This window comes from Diadema antillarum, unplaced genomic scaffold (assembly GCF_040938485.1).
Source record: "Diadema antillarum isolate AM-2024a unplaced genomic scaffold, OU_Dant_1.0 scf00000017, whole genome shotgun sequence".
NCBI lineage: Eukaryota > Metazoa > Echinodermata > Echinoidea > Diadematoida > Diadematidae > Diadema > Diadema antillarum.
The window spans coordinates 3,614,578-3,633,124 of record NW_027270906.1 but is presented as its reverse complement, the minus strand read 5'-3'; the positions used below and the strand labels follow the sequence as shown (position 1 = coordinate 3,633,124).

General features: G+C 37.8%; 1 protein-coding gene across 1 annotated transcript in view; it reads left to right on the top strand.

Moving 5' to 3' along the window:
- Positions 1-2,276: 2,276 nt before the first annotated feature.
- Positions 2,277-18,547, top strand: part of LOC139725767 (piezo-type mechanosensitive ion channel component 1-like) — a 77,059-nt gene continuing 60,788 nt past the window's right edge. Inside the window, exons 1-3 of the mRNA XM_071636853.1 lie at positions 2,277-2,308; positions 3,569-3,687; positions 6,102-6,218. Coding sequence (XP_071492954.1) covers positions 2,277-2,308; positions 3,569-3,687; positions 6,102-6,218 — 268 coding nt within the window. The remainder of the gene's footprint in view (positions 2,309-3,568; positions 3,688-6,101; positions 6,219-18,547) is intronic.

The window sequence follows — 18,547 nt, the reverse complement described above, 5'->3', positions numbered from 1 at the left end:
AACCTTTGCAACCGTTTCAGAGCTGTACACATTGTAATTTGAATTTGAATACTATACCCTTGTTACTTGAATTACCGCAGTTGCTATCAATGTAAACAGGTCCGTATAGTTCAGAAGCATCGATACAATGGCTGCATTTCTATTATTGCTGTGGCATAATAAGCATGGCTCACTGATTATAATTCAACACAAAGTTATAATCGATATTTCTCCTGAAAACCTGTAACGACCTATTCAATAGTTCCTATAAGTACCATGCACATTTCAATGTATATTTATATACTTGAAATCAGCCTGTATGATATGCATTAATTTCTATTGCTATATCCATGCCATGTGCAGTGAAGCCTCGAGCAAGCTCTTTGGTATAGTATTAAGAACAAGTTCTCTTATAGTGAAGTATAACACAAAATGTTGAATGAACTATTGTATTCTTTGTCCATGCGTACTTGCTTCATTAAGTTATGATAATACAATTTCGGATACTGATTGAGATAATGATATATAGAGTTTGGCTGGAAACATGATTATTATGTCATCGATAAGAGAAAAATGTATCAAAAATACCCTCAAAGGTCACGGAGATAATACAAACGTTGACGGACATCACGGTTTAATAACAAAATATGCAAAATAAACTACTGTACAAAATCCAGTAAAATCCAGTATACCAACTATAGATCCTATATAAGTTGCAGAATACCATCTATGTCACACTTGAAATAGCAACAAACAGATAAGAAAAGCAAAGACAGCGGAGATGACTGTGTTCAAAGGAAAAATGATATCTGACTAGAAATAAGGTATGTTGTGGCTGTTTGTGCGGTTTTTTTGCGTGTGAATTTACTCTATAGGAATCAAAACGTAATCTTCATGTCATTGTGGATGGGTTCGTCTTCCAACTTCCAAAACGAATGACCGAATCATTTAGATTTCTTCTTAGCAGACAGAAAATTATTGAATGCGTTGAACATTATTATTCTCGATATGGCGTTCGTTCTTGGAATGATTTTGAAAGGGGAGGGTTGGTAACTAAACAATCTCTTTTGGAGTTTAGATCTTTTGCACAGGGCTAATTTTGCAGTCTTCACAGGACCAGTGTTTTCATAAATAATTTTCATAATCCTGTTCTTTGTGCAACTATTTGTATAACGGATATTACGGAGTTTTATTCAAATTCATGAAATTCTTCCGTCGAGATGCATGTTTTCATTGCAACCGACTGCCAAATCGCCCTACATCGACGTGAATATTTACATCGATGTAGGGCGATTTGGCAGTCGGTTGCAATGACAGAGTTTGCCTTGTCATGTTTATAAGTGATTATTATTGTGAGCATTCAAGTTGGATGACGCAATGGTTTATATAAATAATCCTACCGTTTTTTCTATAAAATGTTGATTATTCCAAAGATTCATTATTTATAATCTTAAAATGAAAAAGTTTCGTTATTCCGAAGGTTCGTTAAAAGTCCTGTTTCCTTTGGGAGCAGTGATTTAAAAAAAAAGTGTTAAAGACATTATACACAATAAATGCATATGTGTAGGTCAGTTGTATTCCAAAACACCCTACCATATACATTATATTTTCGCAAAAAACCCAAATTTAAAGGAAATATCATTATTTTTCTTAATAAACCATATCTATTGAAGGTTTAGTCTGGAAACATTTTTTATCATACTATTGTTCACATTTTGTAATTATTTCAACAACACTTAACATCGGCCTGGTTCAACGGGGGATTGGTTGTTTCTATCCCTAACTCACATTTTAGAACTATTTTGAAGCACTAATGCTGGATTTTTGTTTTATCTGCAAATGGTAAATTATGCCTCTTATCTAAAAACAAAATGAGACTGGCAATTCCTAAGGTTCGTTTTTATACAGTACGCACTTCTTTTTTCAGTTTCGGATTAACGAACCTTCGGAATGACGAAGTTTTGTATTTCATTGTCGAATTAACGCATAACATTTCGTCGACGACCATCCGAACCGTCGTATATGTCAAAATTCGGTAAATTTTTCGAATTTCAGATTTTGCCGTTTTAAGACAGCCCAGCACACACTCTTTCTACTCACAAAATTTTGAAACCGGATTTTGTGTTTTTAACAGAGAAATTTGATATACGTCATTTTGCCTGAACGCGAATTGGCTGAAGGCGTTCATCCGAACCGACGTATCGCTATACGTCGGTTCGGGTGGCCGCGAAACTTCGAGTCGCGTTCAGAGAAGGTGTCGTATCGCCGGGGTCAGCCAGAACTGGCAAAAGCAGACGATGGAGCGTCAACCGGACCCTCCCCAGGACCGGTGAGTTTTATAATGAGTAGCCATGAAATCATGCAATTTCAAGTAAAATGAACAGACCCAAGCAAGTTCTATCCGTAAAATTGTCACTTGTCAAGATAGATACGCAGATTGTCGTGGGTTTTCCAAAATATTTCGTCGTGTTGTTAGGTGTAGTCCTGTGTATAGATAAATATGTGGGTACAAAGGGATAATCTAGTGGCAGTAGTCTAGGCCTAGAGTTTTAAAAATCATAGGCCCTTTTGATAGTCTAGAAAACAACGTTCACAATGATCTCGTTGAGTCGGCTTTATGTGCTTATGGTCCATATATGGACCTCATACGTAGTGGGTGTGGGCAATGCCAAACTGTTAACACTTCAGGTGAGTTGTTTGGGAATTACCACAAAAAGTACGAGTCTAACATAACAAGTAACGTAGTCACAGCCAACAATTCAGAGCCGCTAATCGCTGGTTCATCATTGAGTGTAGGGCCCTAGAGTTCTGATGATAGGTTCTACTTACTTACATATCTATGGCCGATTGAGCCCCAAGCTTGCAAACACACACAAAGAAAAACACCCAAATCTGAGTGTAATGTATCTCATGTGAATTTGCCAATGTAAGCCAAGGATCTAGTGCGTGGTAGGGCCTATACTGGCTATAGTAAAATTAAAATGAATGATTTTACCAACGTCTGTAAATTTATCTGATACTAGGATTCCTAGGACTCTAGGAGTAGGATTAAATTATGCTGGCCCATAAATACATGTGTGTTATTCAGAGATCTAGCCAACTGCAAATGCTTTGTACGGTACCGGTACTGAGTATGAATTTTTATTGCATGCATTTTTATGTCGCTGTGAGTGCCAAGTCTCCATAATATTGAAATCACTGCAATGAAGGCTTTAGTGTGTTAACAGACCAGAGGGCAGTACTTGAGTTAGCCCCTCCTGTGATATCTAATAGTAATACGCTGATACATGTTCCACTACAATTAAAATATATAAATTGAGGTCTAAATGCAATGTTCCAATTGTCAGATCTAGCCTAGCTAGGCTATAGGTGCCCACACATTCTAGAGAGTAGTTTTGCAGTACCATAAGCACAGGGAATCTTCGCCCTCTATCCGTTTATAATATGAGTTGAATTGTGCTTTTGTATATTTATGATCAATGTAAAAATAGACCACTAGATAGGCTTGAGGTAAAACATTTCTGCTAAAATTAAAAATATTTTTTTTTGATACACTTGTAGTGAATGTTTTTGTTTTTGTTTGTTACAGCTCTTTGTCCTCAGGGAAACCAACAGATGTTGAAGTCCTTTGGGACAAAGATGGTACAAGGAATACCGTAGCTGTTGATCAGCTGAAATTCAGGAAGGGCATGCTTCCCACGACTTGGAGTTCGTGTGTCGATGCGATGGCACAGGAAACTGTGGAAAGGCACAGTTACTGCTGTGTATGGGGGAGAGAATTCTGAAAGCAGTAGCGATGATGGAAACACAAGCACCGCAGACAGCAGTGACGAAGATGATACTTCTGATTATGATGATGATGACAACATTTACCTGGCGAAATTAAGTAAGATTGTGCGCACACAAATGAATACATACTTGTAGTAAAAAGTATGGACAGTATACAGTGTGTGTGTTTATTCAATGCCTCTAATAACTTCATAACTGTGCTGCAATGTTAGAAGTAGCTTACTCCATACTGTATGAATGCATTTAAGTAGTGCCTGCTATTAGGTTTTCATGGTGTCAACTCACATACAGCACAACCTGGTATACCATGTTTTCAAAATAAAGACATGAGCGTGTACTTGTGTAGCCTTAATTCATGTTTATTTGTGTTATGCCTACAAAAAAAAAATTGATGAACAGATCAGACCTTCTATCAGTATCTTTTCTTTTTCTGTGTCACATCTGCTTGTATTTTGTGTTAGTTACTTTTTCCAATTTCATAATGCCCTTGTTTTGCTCAAAACTGAAGATTTATGTGTGTAGCCAGCAAGGCTTAGTTTAAAAAAATGTTGACTTGCTGACCCCATTCGGATGCCCTATACGTAACAAAAGAGTTTGTAAGCCTATCAGCAAATGCTATTTTTGTGCCTCACTTCCAATGATGTTTTTGTATTCTTCATAAGCACATGCAATTGACTGTGGAAAGAGGATGCATGTACCGCTTGACTGCTTTTGCATTTAATGCAGATCACCAGTATGTTCGATCTCTGCTGATGGGCAAAAATAAAAACTCTTGTTTGTGGACATTTACATAGGGCTGTCTGAAAAATGTGGTATTAACAGGTTAATCTTGATAAAATAAATAAATTCAACTTTAAAAAAAATATGATAGTAACAGTGAAAAATATATGCACTATGTATATTTTGTTTTCCTCATTTACAGTTGGCATAAAAAAGGACATCAGCTGCATTCCAGAGATACCAATGCTAGTATTGAACAGTGAAGGAGCACCGTTAGATCCATTCCAGCAGAATGTCAGCTCTGACCAACTTCTCACTGGTGAGTGTTTGTAAAGCCTTAATCTTGTTCAGAAACCCAAGCAGATATGGTTCAATCAATCTTGTTGGAATATCAATTAGTAATCCGGATTAAATTATGCTATTGCTGTCATATAATAGCAAATAAAAAGAATGACATCAACTATACACAAGCAAAGAATGTAGCATCCTGGCTACCATGTACCAGTATTTTTTGCAGTTGTCAGGGGTGGGTCAAGGAATTCTGTAAAATGGGGGGGGGGGGGGGGGGGGGACCACACACACATCCTCCAGTTTTTCTCTGTTTATTTTTTGTTTTAAAAAAGGGCATCTTAAACCCCACGTGTCCCTGCGTGGATCCACCATGGGTTGTAATCTGGATGACAGAGAAATGATAAAGTCCATCTTTCAATAAATATGATTTTTTTTTTAAAATACAATATTTATGCACCATGTGTATTTTCTTTTTCTTTTTGTTTCTTCATTTCCAGTTGGCATCACCAAGGACATGGACTGCATTCACGAGATACCAATACCAGAATTGAACAACGAAGCACCAACAGATCATCCCAGCAAAATGTCAGCTCTGACCAACTTCTCACTGTTGGGAAACCCAACCAGATATAGCTGCATTAATCTTGTTGGAATATCCATTAGTAATTAAGATTAAATGATGCTATTGCTGTCTTATACAGTTTAATAGCAATTAAAAAGGATGACATAAACTACACACAAGCAAAGCGTGTAGTATCCTGGCTATGATGTACCAGTGTTTTTTGCAGTTGTCAGGGGTGGGTCCAGGAATTCTGTGAAGTTGGGGGGGGGGGACCACACGCATGTCCTCCAGTGTTTCTGTTCATTTCCTTTGTTTAAAAAAAAAGACCAAAATAAAGGGTATCTTACACCTGATGTGCCCCACATGAATCAACCACTGGTTGCAATCTGGATGACATGTTATCCTTCTTGTCATAGCAAATGGCTAACACACAACTGGAGAATGTAGCTTGTCTGCCAATTGTACCTGGACCTTCCAAGCAGAGTGATAATTAATCTATGAACAATTCTCAAATGAGGATGCATGTGCCGTTTGACTACTTTCACATTAATGCAGATCACCAGTCTGTTCGATCTCTGCTGATGGGCAAAAAAACCCCTCTTGTTTGTGGACATTTAAATAGGGCTTTCTGAAAATTGTGGTATTAAAAGGTTAATCTTAATATTAAAAAAAAATAAATAAATTCAATCTTTAAAACAAAATCTGATAGAAACAATAAAATAAACATAGGCTATGTATATTTTGTTTTCCTCATTTACAGTTGGCATCAAAAAAGACATCAGCTGCCTTCCTGAGATACCAATGCTGGTATTGAACAATGAAGGAGCACCGTCAGATTCACCCCAGCAAAATGTCACCTCTGACCAACTTCTCACTGGTGAGTGTTAGTACCGCCTTAACCTTGTTGGAAAACCCCACCAGATATTGCTGAATCAATCTTGTTGGAATATCAATTAGTAATCCGGATTAAATGATGCTATTGTTGCCATATAATAGCAAATAAAAAGAATAACATCAACTATACACAAGCATAGAATGTAGCATCCTGGCTACCATGTACCAGTATTTTTTGCAGTTGTCAGGGGTGGATCCAGGAATTCTGCAAATTGGGGGGGGGGGGGGGGGGGGACCACACGCACGTCCTCCAGTATTTCTCTGTTAATTTTTTTGTTAAAAAAAAAAGGGCATCTTAAACCCCATGTGTCCCCGCATGGATCCACCATAGATTGTAATCTGGATGACAAAGAAATGATAAAGTCAATCTTTCAATAAATATGATTTTTAAAAATGTAATATTTATGCACCATGTGTATTTTCTTTTTCTTTTTGTTTCCTTCATTTCCAGTTGGCATCACCAAGGACATGGACTGCATTCATGAGATACCAATACCAGAACTGAACAACGAAGCACCATCAGATCCATCCCAGCAAAATGTCAGCCCCTACCAACTTCTCACTGGTGAGTGTTTGTAAACCTTAATCTTGTTGGGAAATCCAACCAGATATTGCTGCATTAATCTTGTTGGAATATCCATTAGTAATTAAGATTAAATGATGCTATTGCTGTCTTATACACTTTAATAGCAATTAAAAAGGATGACATAAACTACACACAAGCAAAGAATGTAGCATCCCGGCTACCATGTACCAGTGTTTTTTGCAGTTGTCAGGGGTGGGTCCAGGAATTCTGTGAAAGTTGGGGGGGGGGGACCACACGCATGTCCTCCAGTTTTTCTGTTTATTTCTTTTGTTAAAAAAGACAAAAATAAAGGGTATCTTACACCTGATGTGCCCCACATGAATTAACCACTGGTTGCAATCTGGATGACATGTTATCCTTCTTGTCATATTGTAGCAAATGGCTAACACACAACTGGAGAATGTAGCTTGTCTGCCAATTGTACCTGGACCTTCCAAGCAGAGTAATAATCTATGAGCAATTTTCAAATGAGGATGCATGTACCGTTTGACTGCTTTTGCATTGATGCAGATCAACAATCTGTCCAATCTCTGCTCGGCAAAAAAAAACAAACCTCTTGTTTGTGGACATTTACAAAGGGCTACCTGAAAATTGTGCTATTAAAAGGTTAATCTTAGTAAAAGAAATTATAAAGTCAATCTTTCAATAAATATGATGGAAACAAATAAAATGTTTGTGCACCATGTTTATTTGTTTTTCTTTTTGTTTCTTCATTTCCAGTTGGCATCACCAAGGACATGGACTGCATTCAAGAGATACCAATGCTAGCATTGAACAATGAAGCACTGTCAGATCCATCCCGCAGAATGTCATCTCTGACCAACTTCTCACTGGTGAGTGTTTGTAAAGCACTTAATCTAATCGGGAAACCCAACCAGATATTGCTGACTCAATCTTGTTGGAATAACCATGTAAATCCGCAATAAATGATGCTTTTGCTGTCATATGATGACAAATAAGAAGGATGATATCAACTATACACGAGCATAGAATGTAGCATCCTGGCTAAAATGTACCATTATTTTTTTTTTTTTTTTTTTTTTTTGCAGTTGTCAGGGGTGGGTCCAGGAATTCTGTAAAGTGTGTGTGTGTGTATGGGGGGGGGGGGGGGGACGACATGCACGTCCTCCAGTTTTTTCTGTTGATTTTTTGTTTAAAAAACAAAAACAATAAGGGCATCTTACACCCCATATGTCCACGCATGGATCCACCATGAGTTGTAAGCTGGATGACATCTTGTCCTTTCAAAGAAATTATAAATTCAGTCTTTGAATAAATATGATAAAACAAATGTAATATTTATGCACCATGTGTATCTTGTTTTCCTTTTTGTTTTCTTCATTTCCAGTTGGCATCACCAAGAACATGGACTGCATTCAAGAGATACCAATACACACTTTGTACCAGAATTGAACAATGAAGCACCATCAGATCCATCCCAGCAAAATGTCAGCTCTGACCAACTTCTCACCAATTATTGCTTGCCTATGGTGCCTACAGTTGTTTGTGCATGCAAAAGCAATTTAGTCTATGTATTCAAATTTTTGATAATTTATCACTCCGCACTATCTCCCCACCACAATTCGCCATGTTATGATTTGTCTATTCTATAGCTATTAAATATTCTATGATATCATGAAAGCTTTGATATTTCTTTAACAATAATTGTCATATTTTTTCATGTGAAAGATGTACATGTAACAGCTTTATTCCTCCTTCCAAATGTGATTTGATTTCTGTAGGACCGTTGCGTAGATATTACTGTTATATCGAAATGAAAGTACAATCACCAACATGCACGTAATAACAACTCAAATCATACAATGTCCTTTTTTTTAGCCCTAAGACCTGAGTTATTAGAGATTCACTAATATTAGGAGGAAGTTGGCCTTCTGCTTTAAGCCATTTCCATCTGATGAATGTTTCAGAATGTTTTTCAATATAAACTGTATTGTGTACAATTTTTTCATGTTAAAAACGGTTTAACAATTGATTTAGATCACTATCTCTTTAACCAAAGACATTTTGATTTGTACATTTAAAAATCTTGAGGAAATGTAACCATTGTATTAAAGGACATGTTCATTATCAATGAATTTAAATCAATATTCATTTTACCACAGACATCTTGATCATTCTGTAAATTCAAAAATTTTTAATGAAATTTTACCATTGTAGTTAAGGACATGTTCATTCCTTTTCTTTTCTTTTTGGACGTGAGATATGGATTGATTTTGAAATAGATATTGCTGCATTTTAATGCAGCCTTGTCTCAAGACTCACTTTCTTCGTTTTGTTTTGTTTTTCTCTTCTATGTACTGTGATCTCATATCGTGAGGAAATCATAATATCATGCACACTAAAATGTCAGCATATATAATTGGAACTGAAATGATATTCATAGTACTACATGTACTTGAATATCATTTAAGTCTGTAGGGGTCTGCAGGACAATACACCTTTTATTATTTGTGTGAACAAGTACAATCCATGTTTGTGTGTGTGGATGTTTCTGCGTAGAAAATTAATTTGCATCTGTTTCAGAGTCCTGAACGTATATAAAACAATAATGTGAGACAGTCGTGTGGCTAAGTAAATTTTTTGCTGGTTATTTCTGATGAGCAAGCTGATAATTGAGTTTTACCCAACTGAATGATCATGAATTATGTCTGCCATGCATGTGAGCTGTAAAAGAAAATCTTTATTCATGGGTTAAAATGTACAGTATTCATCATGGCAGCTTAGAAAGAATGAAAGTTAGGTCATTACAGTCATGATTGCGGCATGAATTATCACAAAGAATAGCAAGGCTTTGATGTGTGATTTTGGCTTTTGTTTACAGTATTGGAGAGTGGGAGAGAGGGTTAAAGCGTTGCAAGGGAAAGAGAAGAGGTGGAGGAGAGCAGTGAGAAGATGAAATGAGAGGAAAAAGAAGAGGCATGATGCAATGTAAAAGCAATAATTTCATAGGCCCCACCTCTTTCACAATACATGTATAACCACTTTTTGCGTGATACAAATTAGATACAAACTGATCAAAGATAATGTGTCCTAAACATGGAGTGGGTTTTTTGATTGTTTGTTTGTTTGTCTATCTGTTTGTTTGTTTTTACATCAAAGGAACTCTCGTCTGACGCCTGAAGCGTAATTCATGTCAAATAACAAAACAAAACAAAACAAACAAACAAAAAATCTGCAGAGGAACCTCCCCCTCCCCTACCAGTGTTTCATCATGCATGCCAAAACTAGACCTTGGACGTATTTGTACTACATCTTATGAAATTATGACACAGAATAGTTGCATTCACACAAAAATATTGCACGAAATCACTCGTTTTACAGATAAATACCACGTAACCATGCATATCGCATAGACGCGCGTGTTATAAGAATAGGATACGTCGGTTCGGAGATCGCACTTTCGGTACGCGCGTTCAGCAAACTGACGTATCACCCCGATACGTCAGTTCGGATGACCGCGCGTACTGAGAGTGCGATCTCCGAACCGTCGTATACCTGTTTTTCGACTCTTCCTGTGCGGATGCCTTTCTTTTTGTGAACGTAGCATTAGTTTTATTCATACATGATTTTAAATACATATATTATACGAATCGTCTGGAATTTGCCTTTCTTTTCATATAAAAAGATCGGGAATAAAAGCAAGAAATTTCTTTACACTAGACTTCAAAGGACCCCCAAACTTCAAACGCGTTTTTCTCGAAAACGTGTTCTCGCACACCGCTGACAGATACGACGGTTCGGATGGTCGCCGACGATTTATCGCACTGTTTACGGACCAACGAATTTTCGGGACTCCTTTGGAATATTCGATCCTATGCACCACAACATTCGGAGTACAGAACCCTTTTTCAGATTCAAATTAACGGATATCTATAGGTTTAGGAAATTAAAGTGTTTCAAAATAACGATCCTTTTCATTTTCGGATTAACAAACTTCGATTTCCGTTCGGCATAATAGTGAACGTCGCACCCTGGTGTAATTTTCGCGATACAAGAGCACTTATTGCAGAGACGATTAAGTCTTTTTTTTTTCTTAATTTTTTTTCTTCACTTTTGTTGTGGAGCACGAAGATTTACTTTCATGTTTATCCCCGTCGAAATTGCAGATTGGAATTACACTATTCCGGTTCATAGAAACCATGATAATACTAATAATCATTTCCGACCATCTCATAAAGTAGAAAGCTCAGGTCCTGGTGAGACCCTTAAAGGTCCAGTTTACCTTTGGGAGCAGTGATTTTAAAAATGTTCAAGATATCTTGATGCATACTGTATAGGTCTGTTGTATCACAAAACGACCTGATTTTTGCAATAAAGCCTAAAATATAAGGAGATATCAGTATTTTTCTCAATAAACCGTAACTTTATATAGACGGTTTAATCTGAAAGGACTCTTATTATAACTATTGTTCACATACATTTTTTGTATTTAACAATACTTAACATTGATTAAACGGATTCAGTTTTTTACAGTGTTTGTTTCTATCCTTAACTCGCATTTTAGAACTAGTTTAAAGCACTATAATGCTGGGTTTTTGTTTCATCTGCAAATGGTAAACTATGCCTTTAATATAAATTGTTGCTTAAACGATATTATAGGCTGTCAAGCAGCTTAAGGTGGGTTTTTGATTCGCACTGCAATTATAGCATTGAAATCAATTAAATCAGTATAGGCCTCAGTACTTGATATCGCACTGAGATGTGTCAAACTGTAGTGAGACCTTAAATTTGATTAGCGAAATAGAGTCTTGAGAAAGAGAGAAAGACATGAGGGGGGGGGGAAGAAAATAATCGGCTATATGCACCAACTAATCTAAAGGAATGGTATTATAGTTTTGTTTGAGGTGAGCCTATACATTCACCATAATTAGACTTTTTGCGAGATACTTATGTAAGTTACTTTATGAAATACAAAAAAGCATACTCTCTAAAAAAAATCGAGTGAAAATATTCACTCCTAAAAGAGTGAATTTAGAGTGAAATTGGAGTGAATTTTGAGTGAAAATGTCCATTTTCACTCGTTTTAGAGTGACCTCAGGGATCACTCCAAAATTTTCGAGTGATCCCTGAGGTTACTCCAAAATGAGTGAAGATGTTCATTTTCACTCAAAATTCACTCCAATTTCACTCTAAATGCACTCTTTTTTATATTCACTCTTTTAAGAGTGAATATTTTCACTCGATTCTTTTTAGAGAGTACAATCCTAAGAGGAAAAGTTCATTTGATGAAAATAGATTTTGAAATGGCTGAGACATCCGATAAAAATATGAAAACAAAATGATCCTAGTAAAAAATGGTTCCCAACTATGTTATTATAGAATCGCTTTGTTTTACTCGGCCATTTCTAAACCAGTTTTCATCAAATAAACTTTGAAGTCCTCACACAATTATATGCTCTTTCATATTTCATGAGAAGTTTCTCATTATCTTTAAAAAATCATCATCAAAAAATGTTTGGAAACCTCAAGCCCCATCTCATCCTATTTACTGTACCCATCCTTTAACCTTTGTGTGCCATGTCTATAGGTTTATATGTGAAATATGTGCATATTAGATGCCTGCGAATGCTTCAAAAATAGAGGCAGCGATATCCTAAATATTTTCCAACAATTAGTTTGAAGATTTTCCCATACCTCTTCATTCCTTACAACCCTAATTGCCTTGCTATATTACACATACAAAGTAAAACGAGCAAACAGTGTAAACACCTAACTCAAACCCATAATTATAAACTTTTTACGCTGGTACGAAGGTCTCTGTATGACTCTTGTCGTGTCGTATCGTGCCGGATTCGCGAGATTCATTGATTCACTCTTTGCTACTGTGTGACCACGTCCGCCCGGCGGCGCCCACAGATCGTGTGGTGTCGCAACGTTTGGACGAGAAGATCGCTGGATCACGTGGTGAGCAGCCCGTTATGCTTCAGAAACCAGTGCGATCATTTTCCGATCCGTTGTATGTTTGGTGCGGGGTGCGGCGACACCACCCACATCTCTTCAGGGTGTACGTACACCGTGCGTGTGGATCGTACCGCGCAAACTTGCTGCGTACACCATACGTGCATGCAGCGACAGTGTATCAGACGCGACCGACCGATCGCTCTCGCTGATTCGTGCGTCGTACAGCTGCATGCTGAGAAGATGGTATACAATATAGGCCCTACATGAAGAAAGTATCCACCCATCATAAATGACCCTTAGTTGAGAATAAGCGCCGTTTGTTGCCTCCCACTCTATGTTTCTTGTCACTTGAATGCATGAGATCAGAGTGCCGATCAACGGATTTGTTGTTGTAAAGGTAGGAGGGGCGCGACCTCAACCAACGATACAATACGAGCTGGCTTCTGCTTCGTGCGTGCTACGTACCTCGGCTCTGATCATTAGGCTGACTTGGACCGCGACCGTGCTCCACAGCGGGACGCGGGACCCCGTGACTGCCTAGTGGGCTGCGCAGGGGCGAGGAACATGGTGCTTTCCGGTGTCCCATGCTTACACCGCTCCGGCCTCAAATTATCTTAGCAGAACAATTCGACTACTCTGTGACATTTGTCCAATGATGTCGTGACCAAATGCCACTGGATTTAGTTTATAGAGTGTAGAATCGAATGGTGCATATTTCATTCACTAGCCGAAGAAAGGAGAAGTCATGGCGAGTTTGGTGAAAGTATCTGCGACTGTGTTCCTGTTCAAGTTGTTGTTGGGACTTACTTTGCTATTTGGTGAGTTTCGCACATCTTCACGACGAGCTCAATACCGATATCACACTATGCTTACTAAACTAACTTTCAAAACTAACGAAAGAAAGAAATATTTCTAATTCTGTCATATCTTTGTACATGCCTTGTAGTAGTCTACCAATCCTTCTAGCATTTAAAGGAAAGTTTTTTTTTTTTTTTTTTTTTTTTTTTTTTTTTTTTTTTTTTTTTCAGCAACCAAGTTGAAGTACCGGTACTGTGTCTGATTTGAACAGCCTTCCTCAAAAAGTATTGATTCTATCTCCCGGACTCCAGTGATTTGTTTCAAGTAAAGTTGGATGATCACCGCTGGTGGCCCGACAGCTTTGGCCTTCCCTTGTCAAATGTCCAAACCCCCTCTATCTGCTCTGCGCATGTCTTTAACAGTGAATGAATAACCCATATAAAATGTAACCCAGCTGAAGAATAGACTTAGAATCACAGGATCTACCTCTCCTTGTAGTGCTTGAATCCAGATGATGGTGATGATGGTGATGATGATGATGAAGTGAAGAACAGTAGTCTCGTGTTACAGCGCTCATAATTGTCTTCCTCTCTTTCGCTCTCTCTACCGTGCTAGTTGTATGTGGCAGGTTCGTGTCAAGTGGTGCAATTAAATGCAATGCAGAGCTACCACTTAACCAGGTACTGGACAATTTGATTATCTATCAATGGCCTGAATATAGGCCTAGGTTTATTTTATTTTTTTCTATGCTAGCTTCTGTAGCTGTAGGGGAAAAAAAGTGAAGTTATGTTTATATATAGTCTATATTCTGGGCCTGCTGACCCATATTTGATTTGATCAAGGCGCTTCAAGCAGAAACTCCTTGATTTGATTGACACACTACAGACTACAGTAAACAACAACTACCATAGGAGTAGCAGTACAGCATGTACTCGAGATTACTACAATGGCCTTGGTGTGAAAGACGAGGTGGTTTACTAAAATTAATATCATTGCATTAACACTGCAAGGATTTCCTCTCATCTGTCATTTGATACGATACAGATTAATGATCGGTATACATAATGCATTACAAGGACAGTAAAATGTGAGTTAGACCAATCTACTTTTGAGTGCTTTATGAATTATGTAGACCATAATGTGATATGTGAAATGGATGCTACTAATGGAAATGCTACAATCGTTAAACTTTATCTTGGCCGTGATTGAAATGCAAGAAGAGCACAAATCCACGAGATGCTACAAAGTATAGGGCTTTTTACACTTGTGTTTCTTAACCCTGGACTTTCTCTGACCCAGGACTATCGTTAGTCCCGTACCAATTTTTTCAGCTTTTTACACTGGTCAATTAGTCCCGTACTATCTCTTGTCCGGGGCTAAGGAGAAAACTGACCTTTTTACACTTGTATTTCTTAGCCCCGGACTTTCCAAACCACATGAATATTCATAATTACGCTGTGTACTGTACACGTACACGCACGCACTGGCAGCACTTGATTACCTCGTTTCTGATTGGTCAGTGAGGGTCGGACTTCGTCTCCGTCGCTTAGCCCAGGATTATTTTTTCGTTCTGTTTACACTCACTTGCTTGGCACTGCAATTGTGGTGCTAAGGCTGCTATTTTGCAGGGCCAGATAGTACCGGACTATCGGTGGGGCTAGCCCACTTTGGCAAAAACGAGTGTAAACAGAAAGTGGGCTAAGGCCCCCCCCCCCCCCCCCCCCCTTTAGCCCCACCGTTGGTACGGGACTAAGCAAAAATTTACAAGTGTAAAAAGCCCTCAGGTCTTCCTTCAGGAAGAAATTAGAAAGGAGAGAGTGTCATATGAGTGTGTGAATGTGTGAATATCATGTGTTTTGGATGTTGGTGTAGTTTGGAGCCACTGAAATTGATTTCAAGTTTTCCAAGTAGTATTAAAGCAAGAAAATCAATTATCTTGAATTTCATCTTTGAAGTGATTTATAATTGTAACATTCTACAGTTGCATTGTCAAAAGGTCTGCCCACAAGGTCATAGGCCTAATTCTTTGCCATGCGGCATTATTTTATTTTTATTTATTTATTTATTTATTGTTTTTTTTTAGTCTTATTTGTTTAATTTCACTGAAAGTTTCAGTGCTCCACTCCTTGTGTTAAATACCACTTTTACCCCAAAACATTCACTTTAAGAATAAAGTATTCTCTTTAGGTCTGGTAACCTGATTATCAACTCACCAGGCAAGACTTTGTACATAGAATGTTCAGTGATACTGAAATTGATGCTCGGTCCTATGAATGCTGATGGGCTGTGGATCATGGAACATCACAACTTTGTCATGCCGACACCGCGTCATCACTGAGGCACAAAATGCAGCATTGCATGGGTTGACATCAATCCACTGTTATGCATGATACTTGATAAGATTATCCCCTGTCACATTTCAGTGGTCTCTGTACTGGGATGTTGAGTGGTGACAGGTCAAGTGTCATGAAGAATTGCCATGAGTTGGTGTATGAAATTTAGATTTATTAAAGCAAAATTTAAAAAAAAAATATGCATGGATGCTATTGAAAACTGAGTTCTGTATGAGACTTAAATACTGTAGGAGCCTGCTGGAAGATGCATGGTTCTCAGGGCTGGCAGAGCAGCCTTGGTGATAGAATCAATTCCTGTAGCATTTACAGCATTTATAGGGGAAGATGGTTCCGAATTCCCCCTGTTCTTAGAAAGAATGAGAATTTGTGTGTTCTGTTGAAGAGAAAGTGTACCTCAAATACGCTGTAATTATGACCATGTCTATTCATATACCAGGTAGTTGAATCAACTGTAAGTTCATGTATGGGATGAGGAAATATATGAAGTCCTTTATATCCTGCTACACATTTTGTAACTCCAAAATGAATGAGATACATAGATTGTAAAAGATTATAGAGTACTGTATACAATGTAAGTAGTGCAATATAGATAAGTTATGATTTGTGTGATTGCTATATAGGTAAAAGAAACCTGTGAAATGTCTGTATTCTCATTTGATATACTATGTACATGTACATGTAGACATACAGTAACAACACCTTTCATTTTTAGATCTGCTTATATTGATTTCCCCAAATCTCTTCTAGTGTGAAACAATATGGATTGTGAGTATACAAGTGTAGTAATATATGGACTTTTCTGGACATTAAAATCAGTGCAAATACTTGATCGATTTTCAAAAAAATTAAATTATTAAATTATTAATGAAATAGTGATGATCGCTATTGGGTTGCCTTTTTGAGGCATTTAAGAAGGATGATTTGGGAAATGGTGCATATATTCTGAAAATACATGTAGCTCCATTCTTTGGGGTAGCATCGATGGATAATGTTCTTTGTTCACGCTCTGACTGTATCATATTCCGTAGTGTCCTAAATTGAGTGTCAGCTGTTGGCACAACATCATTTCCAGTACGCTGCACGTGCATCAATTTAGTGATGATGCATTAGATGGTATAGGAAACCCAGGGCACTCTGCGTGGTGCATTATTGATGGGCCGTGCAGGGGCTGCCCTCACTCAGTGCTTGGCTGCACAATACCATGATGAGGTTTGCGGGCAATCACTACATGTGACTGATTGACTAGTCTGCAGTTCCAGACCTGCTTCTTACTCATGTTTGCTGTGCACAGTGTATGGTGATTTATAAGTGTAATTATGTTGCTACAATCATACATGAATGAAATTTACTAATGTTTGCAATTGTATACAAGTGATCTTCATGAATATGATTTAGTATTTGCATAGAGGTATCTATTTACAATATCTGTGATATTTTGAAATATTTTTCTATCAATCTTCATGCATACATGTTTGAGTGTATGTTGTTAAAAGATAGATTCATGAAAACTTTGGAGCAAGGTACATTGTATTTCTCTGTTACTTTATGTTGTTTGGGCTCTTTAGGCCACAGTGGTATTGCCCTATGATGTTTACCAATGTCATAATTTAGACTAGAAGTTTTAATACTGTGTACCATGTTGTAAGAGCTTGTGGTATTTCTGACTGATTCAGATGATCGAACTGAAGGTCTTGAAACGCAACTTTGGTACCTCCCCCCTTAAGTGTCTGCGGGCAGTGCATTTACATCAGAGACATTCTTCATGTGTCAAGATATGATATCCCTGTCATTTCTGTAGTAACAATATTCTACTTGACTTCACTAGAGCCTACGTACTTATACAGGCCCGGCGATAACGGTGTAATTAACTCTGCGAAAAGGGGCATAAGCTTTTGAATTCGTAACAGCCATCGAAGCACTGTGCGGAGCGAAGGACAAAAAATCTCGAAAGTTCACCTCCTTATATCTCCCTTATTTTACCACCAAATCCCTTGAAACTTCACACATACATTGTATATCTTATGAACATGTTATCCTTCATATGATTTTGGGGCGAAAATGCTGTTCGTATCTTTCAAGATACATTTATGTGTATTTTTCTGTTTGAGTCGACCATGGGAAAGGGTTACGATTATTTCCCAACACAAGTCTGCTCCTATGTGCATTTGATTAGTTAACATATTGCTAGTCTGTATTCACCAGACTCACTACCTACGAAGTTTCGTGTTTGCACAATTAGTAATTAGGTGAAAATCAGAGCAAAAAGACAACCAAATTTAAGAGAAAATACTAGACATGCGCAACTACATATGTAGATCATCCTCCTGCGCATGCATTCTCTACCTGTCAGAGCGCACTTACATATATTGTAGCCAATCAGTGGTGTCAGGTTCGGCGCGCGGTGACAGGGTTCGGTTTCAGTCCACATGGTGGTGAGTGGGTGAGAGACGAACCCTGCAATGTGCGTCAACTGTTTCATGCAGCACAAAAACTGATACATGGGACTGTGTAACACTTTACGTAACTCCATACGTTATGGATTTTACATGGGTCACAAATGACAGTGATCTTGATTTTTTCCCCGACATACAGTTGTAACCATGCGACAAATATTACAGTTATATTTGAAACACAGTTTTATGGACATATTAC